This window comes from Carassius auratus, unplaced genomic scaffold, assembly GCF_003368295.1.
Source record: "Carassius auratus strain Wakin unplaced genomic scaffold, ASM336829v1 scaf_tig00215410, whole genome shotgun sequence".
Taxonomy (NCBI): Eukaryota; Metazoa; Chordata; class Actinopteri; order Cypriniformes; family Cyprinidae; genus Carassius; species Carassius auratus.
Genome location: NW_020528076.1, coordinates 701,937 through 720,939, shown reverse-complemented (window position 1 = coordinate 720,939; position 19,003 = coordinate 701,937). Strand labels below are relative to the sequence as shown.

The following is a 19,003-nucleotide window of genomic DNA, read 5'->3' as shown; positions in this document are numbered from 1 at the left end:
GGTGGCAAGGGAGATTATTTTCACCTCAGGGGTAACATGCCCAAGCAAAATGGAAATTAATGGAGTCGTAATGAAGTTTTGCAACAGATCTCAGCACATAATATTGGTGACATGTTGTCCATCAGCCTTGACTCTCACTTGTGGTTTACAGAGTTTCAGAGTCAGCATCTATTGCTTGTCAAATCTGTTTCCTGGAAAGCACAATACATTTTCTATAATACGTACTAACTACTGTATCCATCCTCAGCTAGGCAGACGGAACTAGAAAACATTTTTGTCACTATTCCTTTGCCATATTCTAAACTACATTTCCTAAAATAGCTTTAATAAAAAAAAAATAATAATAATTTTTTGCAAAATATTTTTTGATAATTGAAATATAGCTGCAATAAAATAAAATATAAGTCGTATAAAAAAACTTATGGAAGCTAGAAATGTTACTGAAATATTAAAGTTATAAGTTAAACTAAAACTGAAATGTCAATAAATTTAAGCTAGATATAAATGTACAAATTTACAAAAAAAGATAAACACAAAAAGGGCATTGCAAAACTAAAATCTAAATGAAAACCTAAAATATAAAAAATCCAATGTAAAATATTAATTTATATTTTATTAGTATACTAATACTAAAATAACACTGTTCCGTGAGCAGTTTGGTGACTTTGCTAGTTATTTATTTAGGTATTAATGTGTATTTCAGGGTGAGGTGTGTGTGATGGGAGAGAGACAGGTGTATATGAAGAGGAAGCCTGGCACACGTTGCACTCTGGGTCGGGAATATTCTCGAGTTGTTTCAGCTGAGCCCTGCATCTGCACCCTCTATGACTTTGAGTGGTGAGTCACATGCAAGCATATGCATACGTGCACACACATGGAAAAGCAGAGCAGCTGCTTCTCCAATAGAGGAAATGAGTGACAGTAACTCTTGCAGATCAAAGGACTCAGTGTTGCATGCACAGTACGAAAGCTGCAGGGATCCAACCAATTATACAGATCAATCAAGTGGTATTTGAATAAAAAAACAAAAACAAAAAAACAAGGTTTTTCCATTCATGCACTCAATTAAATCAGCTGCTCTTGAGGCAGCAAGGTAAAAACCTGGTTTTACATCGTAATCATATCGCTATACTGATGGAGATTTGACAAACCCACCCCGATGCACATGGAGACACACTCCTGCGCTGATCAAAACGATGACATAAATCTCCCTTGTTCCACACACAGGCTCCATTAGTCGTCTGCTCTTAGGCAAATTACAGGTATGAATGAGAGGCACGTAAAAGTAGCATAATGTCAAATGATTAATCATCTCCAAATGAATAAGTAATGATTATTTAAATGTGGCAGTGATCTGATTAGCCTGAAGGAGCAGGTGTTACTAAGTTTAGCCCTGATCCCCAACTGCAGTTTATATCTTGTAAACGCACTAACCAATCACAACTTAAGGTTTCCGTGCTGCTAAAATGTTACTGAAACAAAAATTGGTGTTAAAGTTGAAGTATTAAAATTACTAAAACCAAAATAAAAATAAATTAAAACCTAAATTATTTAAAACAATAACTAAAATTAAAACTGAAAATATAAACCACTTCTCTCTATAGACTGCTAAGGCATCATAAAGAGGAGCTCAACCAAACTGAATAATTGATGTGTTTTTATGATTTTCCCTGCAGTGATTATGGGTTTGAGAGACAGGCCAGTGGAAAATGTGCACCTGCATTCTGGTATGATGTCAATTTACCAGCACACACCTGCAGCCATGGTCAGCGCTACCGCAACAGCACAGGGTAACACACACTCACAGATTCACAGATGCACACACACACTGCATGATCCATAGTTGCAAAATTAATCTCTATGTGATAGTCTTCATAAAAGTGTTTTTTGTAATAACTACATGTCTCTTTTTGTGTTTTTGCTGGTAACAGAGGGCTTTTTCTAAAGTTTTTGTGTGTGTCGGTGCAGGTACAGGCAAGTGCTGTTGAATAACTGTAGAGAGGGTCTGAAAGATACACTAAGTCCCAAAATGCAACAGTGCAAACCCATAGCACCCAGTGGCCTACAGCTGAGCACCATCAACTCCCAGCTCACTGCTGTACTGGGAACCAACATCACCTTCAGAGTAGCATTGCAAAAAGTGAGCCAGCAGGTGCACAAACACACAAAGTCATTGATAAGGTGTTGTGCTTTCAACTCAACTCAAACTTTGATGGCAGACCAACTTTGCGAGTAAAGCAAATTTCCAAACCCCTGATCTCATGAGGGGGTCTCAGTCAATGTCCTTTTCATACATCTTGCCTTGTGCCACCAATCCATAACTTTACAAGGCTGCTGCTTTTCATTTCAGTGAACTTAACACAACTTAATAACTAGGTTAGTAAAGAACTTGCATAGATAATATTTCAAAAGTTTGGGGCCAGTAAGGTTTTTTCTTCACTTAATATAGCGCAAAAGCATTAAATTGAACAACAGTTACATCATAAACATTTATATTGTTACAAACAATTTCTATTTCAAATATGTTCTTTTGAACTTTCTGTTCAATTCATCACAGTTTCTACAAAAATATTAAGCAGCACAAATGTTTTCAACATTGATCATAATAAGAAATCTTTCTTGAACACCAAATCAGCATATTAGAATGATCATGTGACACTGAAGACTCGAGTAATGATGCTGAAAATTCAGCTTTATATAATACAATGCAAATACAAATATAATACAACAGAAAACAATTATTGTAAACTGTAATGATATTTCACAATATTACTCTTTTACTGTATTTTTGATCAAACTAATGCAGCCTTAACTGATATAAGATACTTATTTCGAAAACAAAATCTTTCTGACACCTAACTATGAGTATTCACTTATTATAAAACTGATTTTAACAGTAAATCATTTCAATTCATTTTTAAAATTAGCATTTTATGTATTTAGATCTATTTTTTTTAAATCAGTCCACCAGCCATCTGTGTTTACAGTTTTAGAACCAGTTTTTCTCAAAGCCTTTACATACAAACCCATAGAATATATCTGTTTTTTTTTTTCTTCTGTTTTTCTGTAGGGAGACTCACTGTCTACAAGTCTCCATGTGGATTTTGGAGATGGCATCTCGGTGTCATACTCCAATATAAGTCGTCTTGGTGACAGCATCACACACGTGTACAGGGTCACTGGGATATTCAGGGTCACCGCACATGCTCAGAACAGTCAGGGGTCTGACAGCAGCTTGCTCTATCTGCACATCACTAGTAAGTACACGAGCACGCACATATACACATATACATATAAGAAGACACTGCCGTCACTATTAAAAAACTCTTTCCTGTCAGACTACATTACCTCTAAACCACTGACTGCACATCTAGACAATCTATTTCAGAACCAGTTCTCAATGAAAGATGTGTAGAAGAAGAAATTGCTTGTTGTTGTGTTCAGTGCTAAATGTGATCATTATTGACTTTCTGTTGTGTCTGATGAGATATCACGTCCAATGTGTCATGTCAGGTCCTGTGGAGCGTATCTTTCTTTCGGCACCGGTGGTCGTCATCAGAGGAAAAGAGGCCAACCTGACAGCAGTGCTGTGGCCCAGTCAGCCCAAGACTGCTACTTTCTACTGGTGGTTCAGTAACAGCACAGAGGTTCAATTGTTGTGTATATGTGTGTGTGTGTGTGTGTGTGTGTGTGTGTGTGTGTGTGTGTGAGTATTATGGCCCAGAGGCTTCCAGTATTACTTTTGACCTGTAACAAAACAAGGGCTCTGCCAAAGATATTGTGGTTACCAGGGTCATATAGGTAAACCTGTTATTAGGATTAAGGATGTTCATTTTAACCGGTTAACCATTAACTGACCATTAAGAATTTTGACCGATTTGTGATGCTTTGCCAGACCTTTACTGCAGCTGTTGTCAGTTGTTGTTTGTTTGTGGGTCTTTCTGCCTTTAGTTTTTTCTTCAGCAAGTGAAATGCATGCTCAGGAGATTGACTTGGCCATTGCAGAATATTTCACTTTTTTTACCTTCAAAAACTCCTGGGTTACTTTTGCTGTATGTTTTGGTTCATTGTCCATTTGTACTATGAAGCACCGTCCAACCAACTTTGCTGTCTTTGGCTGAATTTGGGCAGACAGTATATCCCTTACACTTCAGAATTAGACACCACTATCCCAGTGTCACTGGAAGCCATGCATGCCCACACCATCACACTGCTTCCACCAGGTTTCACAGATCATGTTGTATGCTTTGGATCATGAGCTGTGACAAGCCGTCTCAATATTTTTTCTATCTGTCATTCTGGTACAGGTTGATATTCATTTTATCTGTCCAAAGATTGCTTTTTCAGAAGTGGTCTGACTTTTTTAGATGTTAGATGTTAGGCTAATCTGGCCTTTCAATTCTTGAGGCTGATGAATGGTTCGCACCTTGTGGTGAACCCTCTGCATTTGCTCTCGTGAAGTCTTCTCTAGATTGTAGATTTTGACGATGACACACCTACCTCCTGGAGAGTGTTCTTCACTTAACCGGATGTATTGAAAGGGTCTTTCTTTGCCATGGAGAGGATCCTGTGATCATCCACAACTGTTGTCTTCCATAGATGTTCCAGGCTTTTTCATGTTGCTGAGCTCACCACTGCATTCTTTTTTTTCTCAGAATGTACCAAACTGTTGATTTTGCCACTCCTGATGTTTGCTAACTCTCTGATTGATTTGTTTTGTTTTTGAAGCCAAACTATTGTGTGTTCCACTTGCAAGGAGACCTCCTTTGACCACATGATGTGGGTTCAGAGCAACAGTTGTCCATTTACTTATGGTCACTTGAAAAAGTGGGGAGGAACATATTAAAGAGCTGTAATTTGTTAACCTGTTGCGATACCCTCAAATTAAAGCTTAGAGTGTTCACTTGAAGCCCATATCCATTATATAACTGTAACTTGAATATGTTTTGGTCAGCAGAACAGTCCCATTGAAAGCAACAAAAATGTTGTCCAGGTTTGCTTTATAAGCCAGCTGTATTGTTTGTGATTGCTTTTAATGTTTAAAGATAATAAAGTAATCATATACAGCAAAGACTACAACCAGGCAAAAATCAGACCCTCTAGTGCGTTAGAAATATAAAAAATTATGCTTATAAATAATTTCAGTGAAGTAAATGCATTAACTTAACCCATTATACACTGAAAGTACAACGTTTTTGTATTGACTACTTTAATTTCTATGAAAAATAAGGCAGCATTAAAATGTAACTGCATTGTTTTGGATGAATATTAATGTTGGAATGTCACTTACAAATGGCATTCTATTTAGTGATGCTGCCCAACATCCTCGTCTAGTGCTAAAACAATACAAAAGATCAGCAAGCCCTCCATAAATTACAAGTAAATCTCAGGAAGGAGCGGCTTGTTAAAAAATACTAGGAAATAGGATGAAGATCCTTAAGACCAATATATCTACGGAAAGCCCTGAGATCAAAAACATGACAACTGAACCGTGAAACACAGCGGGAGTTTGTACATGTAGCGCTGTAACTGCTTTCTGCTATAAATGATTCTGCCACTCACACATCAGTCAGTGCTGTGATTTGCTTTCCTGTTTCCCAGTGCAGTCAATCCTGAACCGAATGTCTCCTATGTGTGTGTTTTCAGCCGCTGATCACACTGGAAGGAAGTATTTCTCACACATTCACACGAGAGGGACCGAACTCCGTCACAGTACAGGTGTCGACAGGAGGCACAGTCCTACAGGATGTGAAAATCATCACTGTCAAAGGTAAAGACCTCCAGTTGTTACAAACATTGCAGTGCTCTTCGAGATACAGAAAGTGATATTTTTGAATTAAGAGGAATGTTTGGCAGAGTTTCATCTCTGTTCCCATCCATCCATTTTCTCTCATTCCCAGACTTCTTCCGTTCTTTACTGCTGTCGTTCTCTCCTAACCTGGAAGAGCATAACCCGACCATTGCCGAATGGAGACAGGACGTGGGGCGGGTTGTCAGGGCAACACTCTCTCAGGTATACTGACTGTAAAGCCTATCATCAGTTCCTGTTGGAGTGCTCTGTTCATGTCAACGAACTGCTGAAAAGAACGCACGAAATATCTTGAAAGGCTGCTGATAGCTCTCCACACTTCCTCTCTCTTCAGCTATTCTCTTTCCTCTCTCTCAAACACTGCTGGTTTAAAGCCTGATGGCTCTTTCTGGGCTCTCCAGCGAGGTTCGTTCTTGGCTGAGAGGCTTTACGTGCTCTCACGCATCCAACTGATTTCCCCTCAGTCTGAGAGCGAGAGATAGGGTAACGTAGTGCTACTGGCGAGAGTGAATCATAGGAGTTCAGAGTGAATATTGATGCGGCAACAGAGAGACTCCAAAGCCAGTTAGCCAATTAAAGAACAGAGCCAGAGAACTGCTCCACAGAACTCCATTACAATGAGTCGCTCAAGCACAAATATAATGGTCTCCCAATACCTCTGGATTTTCAACTTGAACGGAGAGCTTTCAATACAGTTACGCAACATCATAGCATAAATATTACAACCATCTTGAGATTCACTGGAATTTCTTATTATGATTTGCAAACATTAACTGAGATATTATTAATGTGCAGATGGGCATGGAATGAATGACTAGCTTTTACGTCATGAATGTTAAATGCTGATCAAATGAGTTTAATTGAATCTTTACTAGCATATGACAAATGTGTGTTTATCTGTGTGTTTTGCTCCAGGTTTGCGGCTTCCCTGAGGACCAGCTGTTGGTCTCTGTGTTTCCTGGATTTCCAACTGCCGCTGAGCTCTTTATCCTACCCAAGACAAACCAGTCAGCATTTAGATCACACACAGAGGAACAGCTTAATAAGGCAAGAACCACACATGCACGCATATTAAAACAAAATGCTTTGCTATGATCCCCCAAATGACAAGGTCCGATGATTGATACAGTCTGTTAAAATAACCTATTATGATTCTCTGATGGCTAAATATATTATAGTGGCAATAAAAATAGGCTTTATTATTGCTGCAAACTACAAGCACTTACTTTAAAAATGTCATTGGCTGAATTGTAATGCCCAGCAACCACAAAGAGAAATTAAAACTCCGGTTAAATTTGTACAATAATTCAAATTTATGCTAAAACCAGCAGTATTTTTTATTGCGTTCTCAGTTTATGTAGGGTTATGACATACAGCTTTCCGAAATGGAAAATGTATGATCATTTTAAATGGCATACAAAAGATTCACATTCGCAATCTTTATGCAAATAAAGCTTTTTGCAGCCTTTATAAATGTTTTTTAATAACTCAAAACAAATAGGCTACCGTTCAAATGTTGGGGATCAGTAAGATTTTTGTTCCAAATAAATGCTGTTCTTTTGAACTTTCAATTCATCAAAGAATCTTGAAAAACTAAAAACGTTTCACAAAAATATTAAATAAAAATATTACACTACTGTTTTCTACATTGAAAAAAAAAATTATAATAATTTTTAGCACCAAATCAAAAAGACTGCTGAAGGATTATGTGACACTGAAGACTGGAGTAATGGCTGCTAAAAATTCAGATTTACATCACATTAATATATTTTAAATTGTAATAATATTGAGTTTTTACTATATTTTTGATCAAATTAATGCAGTCTTGGTAAGCATAAGAGACTTTCTTTTAAAAATATTTAAAAAATCTTACCAACCCCAAACTGAATGGTAGTAAATGTCCACATGTTGAAATAATTACTACGATTTTAGTAAGATATATCATTATTCACACACATTTACTGCTTTAATGTTGTAACACTGCATATTAAATATTTAATAAAATAATGTGATATATTAAAACAAGGCTTTACCACTTAGCTCTTCACTATTTTAACTTTCCTATTCCACATCATTACGGTCCCCATCATCGTTCTCTTGTTTCAGATGTCGGAGGTCTTCATGAACGCTTTAAATCAGAACCTGATCCAGTTTGATCTGAAGCCTGACACGCGGGTCATAGTGTCTGTGTCTCAGCTCACACTGGGTAAGACCTGAACGCAAGTTTCTGTTCCTAACATTTTAATCAATGTTTCTCTGATGACCCAAAATGCATTTGCACTGCTTCTGTCTGTGGTTATAGGGCTCATTTGGCACTGCTGTCTGTGGTTGAGTTACATTAGCCCTTTCACATATTAATACCAGTAAAATTGCCATAAAATTACCAGAACGACTTTACAGGTAAATTAAAAAATCCGCTGTTCACACAGGCAATGACATTACGTCTTTTTTCCAGTAAAGCACCATTCACACATCAATTTCAAAATATCAGTAAATTCTGTTCCGCCATTAACTGGAAATGACCTTCAGACAGCTCCGCTTCCTGGTGTTGTGTCTGTAAACATGAAGAGGGGTATATGCAGCCAGTGTTTTTGTTGATGTTTTCACTTTTGTATGAAATTTTCATATTCATGCCACTGCTTTTGGCCCAGATGCATCGTATTAGATGTCTTTTAACATTTTTTGGACTTCCGTAAACAGCGCAGAGTAATCTGCTTCAGAATGTTATGATTGGCCCAGTAAATTTCTTACGTCAGTTCATTCTGAATTGTATGTGCTCATACTGGTAATCTTGAGCTGCGTTCACACAGAGCACATTACTGGTAATAATTTACTGCCAATGTTACAACGTCTCATACCGTTAAATTGCCAGAATGAATTTACCAGTATTTCTGAAAGGTCCTGTTCACATATTATATCTTAAAAGTTATTTACCAGTAAAGATAATATGTGTGAAAGCGGCTATTAACGGTCTACCGCATTGTGTTCTGCATTTAATTGCTGCCTCTTTGTGGTAAATTACAGCGCTGTCTGTGGTCATGTGAGGTGACTTCTATGCTTCTGTGGTTACATAAAATACACTACATGATTACTTTGCTGACGATCCATTGTGTCAGATACCTCAACCTTCTCCTGGTGCTAGAAAACCTAGAGAACAGATACTCCAACTTAAATTAATATTGATCATGTGGAGCCTGTCTGAGCATGACCAGTATAGTGAGTTTGAAAGGACATTACAGGATCATAAAGAGTGTCTCTCTGCCACATATAATTTTACCCCTTTTCGACACAGCCATTTGTCTTCATTGCTCCAAACAGGAAAAGGTTCAGATTGCCTCCTGCATTCTGCCAAAAGGTCAGAATCATCATGCGTCAACCCTCAAAGGGCTGAAGGATGGACTGTAGTGTGTGTGCGTGTGTGCAGTGAACGAGGGAAACAGTTTTTAGAATTACTGAAATGGATATGCGGTTCACACATCAGAAACACTGAGAGACAGCAAAGACATTCGTGGTTGACAGACCTTTTGTTTTCGCAGTTAGCTGCTGTTATACCAATAGCATATACTGGGAATATAATATTCTATATTACAGTAATATTCTAGGGCTGTCATTAACAAATATTTTGCTAATCGAATAATCAATCCATTATTCCAGTGATTAATCAAGTAATCTGATCATTTTTGTAGTAACAAAAATTGACCTAAGCGAACAAAAGACTTTAAAATAACTTAAAATACAAATATAATAGCAATCAGGCATTAATAATTGGTTATTGACCGAAACTGTTTTGGGTAAACCTTAATCTTTAATATTTGGCCTCTTCTTTATTATAGAAATGCTATGGTCGCTGTCATTTCTTGAACAAAAACGTGTGGATCAAAACATGAATTAAATTTTTGAAGTTGCGGTGACCGTTTAGCATAATAATGTGTTCTTCTGTGTTGGCGAAGGTTTATAAATGATTTACCTTATAAATCTGACATAATGGGTCACATTTTTCCCAGATGAATGTTATAAGCAAAAGATAATAGAAATATGCAAAGATGGAGTTTGAGATGGTCCGCACATGTAAATGATAACTGTTTGTGTGGAGCAGCATTTACTGTGAACGGAGCTGTAACCTAATCGCATATAAATAAAGTGCATAATAAACCCGCAGTGCATATGTTTATTTAATTGAATCGCAGTCTTTGTAAATTCACAATAGCTCTTTGATTTATTTAGATTTTTAAATGATTTTAATATTCCATGCAGCCTTAGAAACCAACTAATAATGTTTTACATGGATTCTCGTCCGTGGAACTCACCACTGCCAGTATTTTGCTGTTTAATCAACACCATAAAAAAAAATGTTGAGTGTATTTTTAGTGTGTGTGTGTGGGGGGGTGACATGCACACTTTATATGTACAGACTGTGAGATGAGACATTGAGCTATGCTGTTTATTACCCACAGCACCTTTGGTGGACTCCAGTGTTCTCCCCAGTGGCTCTGCCATGCTGTTAATGGTTTCTCTGGGTCTGGTGGGATTGGTCATTCTCTTCATCTACAAGTTCAAAATGTAAGCCTTGCCTCTCCCAAATCTCCCAGTTCTGCTCCTCAAATCTGGGCTAATTATACACTGTCATTTTGATATGCCCTGGAAACACCAACTAATGCTAACAAACGATGCTCGCTTTCTTTATTGGCATCAGTGACTGTTTCCTCTTGATCTTGTCTATTTGGACTAAAAACAAAAACCCATCCAATTTTTTTATTTTCCACAACACTAGTAAAATCCCATGGATCCATGTGGAGACAGAGGACACCCATGAGAAGGAGCCCGAGATGATCAGTGCTGTCGGACAGGAGAAGAACGGCACGCGTACAACAGCCACTTCATTCACAATGTGCAACGCACACACAACACAAACACCATTTCCCTCCAACACCGGAACACATGACAGTTTCAGCCATCTGCCACCTCCAAGAGAACTCATAGAGAAAGAGCTGGAGGCTCACAACACAGGTTAGATAAGTGATTATCCCATACACAATTTTTATGCTAGGTTTTCTTGTTCTTAACAACTCTTGTGTAGCATACTTATAAAAGGCATGCTTTTTATTGAAATACTTTATTTTAAAGAATATATAAAGTGCAAACTAAATGCAATGTTTTTATGCACTTAACTGCATGTTATTTACAGTTAAATGGAAATCTATAGTATATTTAAAACGCAGTTAAACCTAAGAGTGCTGTTTTCACTCAATTAAGATGAAGTAGCAATTAGTACATTTAAAATATATGACTTGACATGTAATATCAAAGCACACTACAGAAAAATTATAATTAAGTACTTTACATGTGCTTTAGTATGTTAGTCAACACATCAAAATAAGTGTATATCTTTAAAGCATGGCAAAATATTAAAACAACAATTTAAAATGTACCTAATACAGCTTTTAATTTGACATGATTACAAAGTGCACATACATAAGAAACGTATCCTTTTAAGTACACTTTAGTGGTCTTTTATATCATTATTATACATATTAAAGCTATTTAAAAATAAATTAAGTACCTTTCACTACAGTGAAGCGCCCCCTTTTATTTTTTATTTTTTTTTACAAGGGAAGTGCTTTTCTGTAATCTTTGATTTTCATAAAGATGCAATTTGCGCTGAAGGAGCATGAAGGAGCATGAATGAGCGTGAGGTCAGTGGATGAACCCCAATTCATTCATTCCACTTTTATTACTCTGCTGTCAGAAAAGGTGATTGTCTTCTGTGTGTCCCGGGACTTTTTGATTCACAGTAATCTAATGGATCCTGTGACACTGAAGTGGAAAGCATTGATCACAGAGTTGCCCTTGCCTGCTGGTTGCAATTACAGTGATTTTCTGCTTTGTTTGTTCGTGTGTGTGTGTGTGTGTGTGTGTGTGTGTTTAGGAAGCCTTGGGGTTGGAGAGCGGCAAAGGACCAGACAGATTCCAAACTGCACCAATGTCTAAAATGATGAAGGAAGATTTGACGACATCAACTGTATTACATGTACATTTATACATTTTTCCCTTATCTTTTCCTGTTGTTGTGGTGCTTACGCTTTTTTATTATTGTGGTGTTTTACATTTGCGCTCTATAAAAGAACAATTCCTTAAGTGTTAATCAAGGCATTATTAATTACAGACGTAAATTAAATAAAAATATTTTACAATTAAAAGATTTCTAGAATTATATATATTATATCAGCACTTTAGGAGTCGTTTCTTTCACAAATCTTTCTTAAAACGATAATCAGAGAAACTGATCCTTAGCAGGGACACCCAATTCCTTTTGTTTCTCCGCATGCAAAATTGTAGATATATTAAGATTACCTGCCTCACATTTGTAAAACAGCTTACTTTTAGAGTTCACAAATCATGTTACGCTTTCATACAGAAAATTCAATATTTGATCATTTGAAATACACGTATAGCTTTATGTATGTTTATATTGATGCTGATGCATCTAATTCAATGTTAAGAAGTCATAAGGAGCATGGTTTTAGAGTCGAGTAGATGTACATGGCACAAATAGAGGTTGGTACCTTCATCTGTGTAGAAGCTTCATCTGCTGAATGTGTCCATTTGTGCCTTGGCAATTTGTGTTACTATTGTAAATTGGCAACATATTCTTAATTTGGTTAGTATTCACAATACAATATTCTTAGGAGTATACTCATTTGGAGTGCATGTTTCATCACTACTACTAACTGACAGCCAGTTTTATATTTGAATGTGACCTGAAAGTTACTTTAATCTGAATAAATGTATTTTTACATTAGTGATTGCCCACTGATTTTTTTACAATGGATTTTCATTCAGCTTTACCATCACAGAAATAAATTATTCCACTTAATCGGGATGTAATGATTCGATTTCAATTCACGATTTTGATTTCACGATTCGATTCAAAATTGTTTTTTTTTTTTTTTTTTTTTTTTTACAAAATTAGATTTAAAACAAAATGATAAATTAAATGTGTCCTTTTATTATTGCTTGGACAAAATGGTACAAGTTTCTTTGTGAAATTGAAATATAACATTATGATAATATACTAATATAGCACTTGCATATTATTGCTCTTTTTTGGTTTTGATTGCTTCCATTGTCCTCATTTGTAAGACACTTTGGATAAAAGTGTCTGCTAAATGACAAAATTTACATATAATTTCGATGTAAATAACAAAATTAAATTCAAATTTTTAAACAAGCCCTGAATCAAATAAGTAACACAAATAAAATAAATCTCTTCATATAAACAAAATAAGGCTTTGTCTGTGCTCTTTCCATTTAAAATTACAGGCAACCACTGCATTTTAATCATGATCCAAAAAAAGCTGCTGCATGCATGCAACATGAGCAGTTTTTAATCTAAATGGCATTAAATCTGAAGCAAAAATGGAATGGTTTGACTTCAGTTTTGTGAAAATATACATAAAACATATCTGCATAAAACATAAAACTGCAGAGGTGGTGAACGAGACACAGATTCCCTCTCTGCCAGCAGGTATTGCTTAATGCATTTACTTGGTTTCCGCTATAAACAAAACAGTGCTGCACTTATGAACTTTAATAGGCATTATGCAAAGGCAAGATGAAAAAAAATACCATCATAACTTTTCTAAACACAGAAAGTTAACCTCAGACATACACTCATAGAAACTCCTACCCCTAATTGAATAGCGATTTGTTTAACATCTCAACCGAATTGAACCGTCACATATTTTAATCGTTCCATCCCTACAGCTTAAGTGCTTAAGTGGAGTGTCAGTGTTTGATCGTATAAATGCAGTGTAGCAATGGTAGTGTAGCCAGAACTAAACCAGCAAGACAGATATTTCATTGAGCAAATTCATTAATAACCAGCTTTGACAGAAAACTCCAAATAGAAATGGTTCAGTACTTTGAAAAGGACACAGAGAGTGCATTTGGTGAACAAAACAGGAAATAAATAAAAGTGTTGGGTTTTATGACTCTGGGATCTTCTGAAGCTGTTCAAAGACTCCGTACACAAAGGAAACGCAAACAGTCATCTATTGAATATCCACTCGTAAATGTGCAGGCTGCTGGTCTGGACAAAGGCTGTCCAAATATCCTGCACCACAGTAGCTCTCTGTCTCGCTCTCTCTCACACATACACCACGCACACACACAGGTACAACCGCAGACGGCTCTAAGCATTTTTTTTAAGTTTATATGGTAGCATTTAAAAAAAAAGTTGAGTAACATGGACAAAAGAGCACTCTGCATGAAACAAAGTTAGCTTTATCTCGTCCAAGGAGCCCTTGTGGTCATGTTTATGTGATAAGGGAGAGAAGGGTAGGATTAGAACTTGAGTGATTTATATATATATATATATATATATATATATATATATATATATATATATATATATATATATATATATATATATATATATATATGGCACACAGAGCTTTGCCTTCAAGGACAGTTCAGCTTCCTTTAAAATCTCATTTACCATTATGAATGAATGTAAAGCAAAGAAAGTAGTTGGATGTCTCATCACACACTCTTCCCTAAGTGTTTTGTATTTTGTTGCGATGGGCCTACTTTAAATTCAGTCAATATTCACATGTGTGCAGGCATAATTGCAAGTTAATGAGACCGTACGCAAATTGTAAAACTACATGTCCCATGACATTGTACATCACATTGTTGTGCAAACTTGTTTTGCAATGTATGATAAAAAAAATTTCCCGCTCTGCTCAAGTTCAACTAAAATAAATAATGTATTTTGCAAGTTTTAATTTTCCCTATTTGTGCATTTATGGATCTGTGTGAACATTCATTGTTCAACATTTTTTATAAGCCATTATTATACTATACTGTCAGCCAAGGAGCGGTGCTATAAAATTCAGGTTTCAGACTTTCTGAAGTTTATGTATTTCAACTTCCGTTAACTTTTGGAAAAAGACAGACAGCTGTCACTATAGTCTGAAAACTGAATCTATGTCAGAGTGATTGAGCTTCGGCTGTCAGCGTGTGAGTGTGTGTGTGCACGCGTGCGAGTATTTCTTGTGTGTACTTGCTGTAGCTGACGGACTGTTTAGGTTTCAACCTTTCCTGCCAGGCTCATCACTGCCTTGTGTGAAAAAGATTTAACATTTTCCAAAGGTCATCCTGAGCTTTCAGAGATGGAGAAACACTGATAAATTCAGAGGGATTATTTAATGTCTGATGAATTATTAAAAAGGCCTGTTTTGGTGCGAGTACTTCCATCTCCTCCATCCGTTTCACTTCAATGCAATTCTGACTGGTGCAACTGTTAGAAAAACAATCATGTTCATTTTTTTCATGCACAATCATTATTCATGACCTTAATACATTTATATATATATAAAAAATAATAATAAAATGAATAAATAAATAAAAAATACAATGAAATGAGATGATGTCACAGAGAAGTCGAAACATAGCATTAGAGCAGCATCAATTGTTGCATTGCAAACATACTAGGCATTAAAGTGAAATATATTCACTTGTGCCAAATATAACTGCCAGGCTTCAAATTTGGATGCCAACTCGCCTCCCAACTGGATAAAATCAAAGCCAGAGACTGATATAGGAAATATCCTTTTCCATGGTGACCTTCCAATAGCAAAGACTTTATGAAACGGCATTCTGTTTTATGTGCGTCATTACAGGATTTTAAACGAGATGGTCATCCTTACTGATATCAAACTAATGATTATGTTTATATTTACAAGAGACTCCTCTTGCCTTAGACATTACAGAATGACATTTATTTTGTTTTGTGCTAATGTGACCATGTTTCACATTTATTGCTGTTAATCGGTGTAACTACAGATCTGCTGTGTGAATCCATATTCTTAAGGATTTCATATCCCAATTTTTACTACCAGGCATCCAGTGACCAATTAATTTTCCTAATGTCCATTTTTAATGGGCAATGAAGTGTAATTTAAATGTCAGCACTTTATGCAGTAGAATCCCTAAGAGATTTTACTGTCAAGAGTGATTCTAAAGTATTAGTGAGAAAATGTGCAAGTTTTTGACTGCAATAATTCTATTTACATCAGTTATAATATTTAGTAGTTGATATGTTTTACTAAATCAAAATGACGTTATCATGAGACTTTTTAGCAAAGTAATTATCTGGAATGAATCAATTTGAGGACATATGTTAATTAGATGTTCTGAATAACAGGGTTGCTAGGGTGTGGCTATGCAGTTGCTAGGGTTTTTTGGGGGGCTCGTTTCTAGTGTGTTGCTTACTGGCCCAAATAAAACATGCTATTTATTTCCTTATGTTTAAAACAGTTTTCATGTAAACAAAATTACCAATTATATCTTTAATTAAAGTGGAAATGTGTGCAAAACATATAATTTTATCCGCCTTACCATTCTTTTCATTTATACTTGCATAATCCCTCTGAGTTAAAAGATTTGCTTGATTCTCATCTGGAATTGAAAATGGAGAGATTAAAAATATTGACTTGCGATACTAAGAGATGTCATAATGTGTGTGTAACAAAGGCCAACGGTTGCATGTGCAAACAGCCTATAATTCAGCTTCAGTTCCCTATGTGCATTTTGTATTCGATATTCATGCTGCGCTGGTTTGATCTCCCAATCACTGTGTATCAGTGTTTTAAATAATAAAATATATATTGTGATTGTATTTGCCATCATTGTAAATTATGCACTGTATTATGCATTATGTCTGAACATGATAAAGCCAGCCAGATAAAAGTTAAATTCTCTATGCTTAGCAAGTTTTTAAATCCACACAAACACACTCATTCACACACACAATCCCATCAAAAACCAATGTGGCGGTTATATTACATATGAAATTTGTAGAAATACAAATAAAAAATAGAAATTAGTTACCCAACCCATATAAAGTCTGTTATTCATAAACACTCCCAGGTGAAGTGAAAGATAAAGACAAACCAGATGAGAGCTGCTGACCATCAGCGATTTTGTTACTTCTTTTTGTAATGTAAACAGTGTAATTTACTGCAGTCTAACCTAAAGAAATGACTACATAACTTTTTGGGATCTTTTAAATGAAGAAAATGCAGTAGGTGCAGTAAAATAATTGTAAAATGTTACAAAATATTTATATTTTAAATAAATGCTGCTCATCTGTACCTGTAATATAAGAACAGTAATAACACAGCTCTCCTCAACAAGCCACATCTGATGATTTGAGCTATCTTTACAGCCATAGCACAGGGCATGTTTAGTTACATTACCAATTTGAATACTCAAAAAAAAATATTTGAGTAATAGCAATAGTGCTGCCATCCTTAGCAAGCACTACTAATGATGTCAAGTGTATCAGGATGTGTTTATTGACCTGGAAACAGTTTAAAGACTTCTGGGTCCAGGTGCTTCAGAACGATCAGGGCCAACCAGGAACCCTGGGAAATAAACAGCCGCCCTTCGTGCTCTTTATCATCATTTCCATTACATCAAGCAGCTCGTTATCGCCGTGTGTTTTTATTAAGTCTGAGTTTAATGTTGAGTGTCCGCTAAGTGAAAAGGCTCAGTGATTAATGCAGTAAAGCACTGTTCTCAGATCTGTGGACTAAAGCGGTCTCATACACGAAGGTGCAGTAAACAGGGACAGAGGGGTGAATCCATCTCGCTAGTGCAGAATTTCTCTACTGACTCCCCAGTGTGTAACTACTGAGAAGGAGTCTGGTCTGACTAATGACTGTCTCTAACGTCCTATACTGGGACCCGTTACACTCTCTCTCTTTCTCTCTCACACACACAAACACACTCTAAAAAGCATCACTGCGGACACATATCCTCATGCACACATGGTAACTCCTACTCTGTGACTAATGATGGTGTCTTATGGCCCATACAAGGGTCAGTAAATCAATTACACATTCTAATAAAGAAGCAGACACATCTCTTTCAGCCTGTCACCACTGATATATTACACATACTATGAATGAGATTGCATGTGCGTGTGTATGTGTTAACGCTCCACTGAGGACTTTCAGACCCCCACATCACAGTGTGGACTTATGATGGAATTATACTGAATAATAATGACAACTAACTACCAATCTATATCATTTCAATGCCATCAAACTGTTAAAGTAACATCTGCTCATTGTTTATTCTACTGCTATAAATCATCTTTAATTAGCGCTGAAAAAATGATGAACATTTCTAATGTTCATTTAGACGAATTTCATCCATGCAAGCGTGAAAATTAAACTGAAACTCTGTTCTTTTCACTGCATAATTATTAGTTTCAGTAGCATAACAAGACTCACTTACAGAGAGCAGATGATGCCTTCAACCAGGATTCTCTCCACTGTATAAATAATGCCCATAACAAGAAACCACAAATTAAACTACTGTTTGAACTTTGAAATAATTGTCTATTTTGCAGATCCAATTCACTGACCCATTAAAAAATAATTAACTGGAAAATATCAGTGGATCTATAAAGAAGAAGGACAGGTGAAACTTGGATTTTGCAAAGGAGGCTCTACTTGATCTTTCAAGAATACTTTTCCTGAATAAATTTTTTGATTTTGACACATTTGTATATATGTTTTTATTTAATTTCAAATACAATGTGTTATTTCTGTGAATGCAAATTTCCAGCAGCCATCATTCCACTCCTTCAGAAATTATTCTAATGTGCTTTAAATAATTTGGTGCAAAAAAAAAAAAAAAAAGCATCTCTTACTATTTCCAATTGTAAAAAATGTACTGCTAAATAATTTTGTGGAAAAAGTGATGCATTTTTTTTTTCCGGGATACTTGAATAAAAAATTTCTAATCTAAATATTTTCTAACATTACAAGTGTCTACTGTCAATTTTGCATAACAAACATTTTGAACGGCAGTGTAAATGTCTTTGTACTTGCTTTGCTATTGTCTACCCTTAAAAAAAAAAAAAAAATAATAATAATAATAATAGGTTTTCTATTAAGATTCACATATATCTAGTGTCACACTCTTGTGAATGGATTCACATGAAGATGTAGATAATCCAAATAACATTTAATTGCAATCCAGGATGATGAAGATTCATACAAAACACAGGGTAACTCAAACAGCATACAGTACACAACTAATAACCAGCCAGGAAGAACTGAAAGGGAGCAACTTAAATACACAGACCAACCGAGGATAATTAACTAACACAGGTGACAG

The 19,003-nt window shown here is 35.9% G+C and overlaps 1 protein-coding gene across 1 annotated transcript in view; it reads left to right on the top strand.

Moving 5' to 3' along the window:
* LOC113094568 (VPS10 domain-containing receptor SorCS3-like) overlaps positions 1-12,675 on the top strand; it is a 53,183-nt gene extending 40,508 nt beyond the window's left edge. Inside the window, exons 16-27 of the mRNA XM_026260153.1 lie at positions 704-837; positions 1,677-1,790; positions 1,969-2,140; positions 3,071-3,257; positions 3,514-3,647; positions 5,647-5,770; positions 5,901-6,013; positions 6,725-6,856; positions 7,916-8,015; positions 10,264-10,369; positions 10,581-10,816; positions 11,736-12,675. Of these exons, the coding sequence (XP_026115938.1) occupies positions 704-837; positions 1,677-1,790; positions 1,969-2,140; positions 3,071-3,257; positions 3,514-3,647; positions 5,647-5,770; positions 5,901-6,013; positions 6,725-6,856; positions 7,916-8,015; positions 10,264-10,369; positions 10,581-10,816; positions 11,736-11,797 (1,614 nt within the window). The 3' untranslated portion in view covers positions 11,798-12,675. The remainder of the gene's footprint in view (positions 1-703; positions 838-1,676; positions 1,791-1,968; positions 2,141-3,070; positions 3,258-3,513; positions 3,648-5,646; positions 5,771-5,900; positions 6,014-6,724; positions 6,857-7,915; positions 8,016-10,263; positions 10,370-10,580; positions 10,817-11,735) is intronic.
* The last annotated feature ends 6,328 nt before the right edge of the window (positions 12,676-19,003 follow it).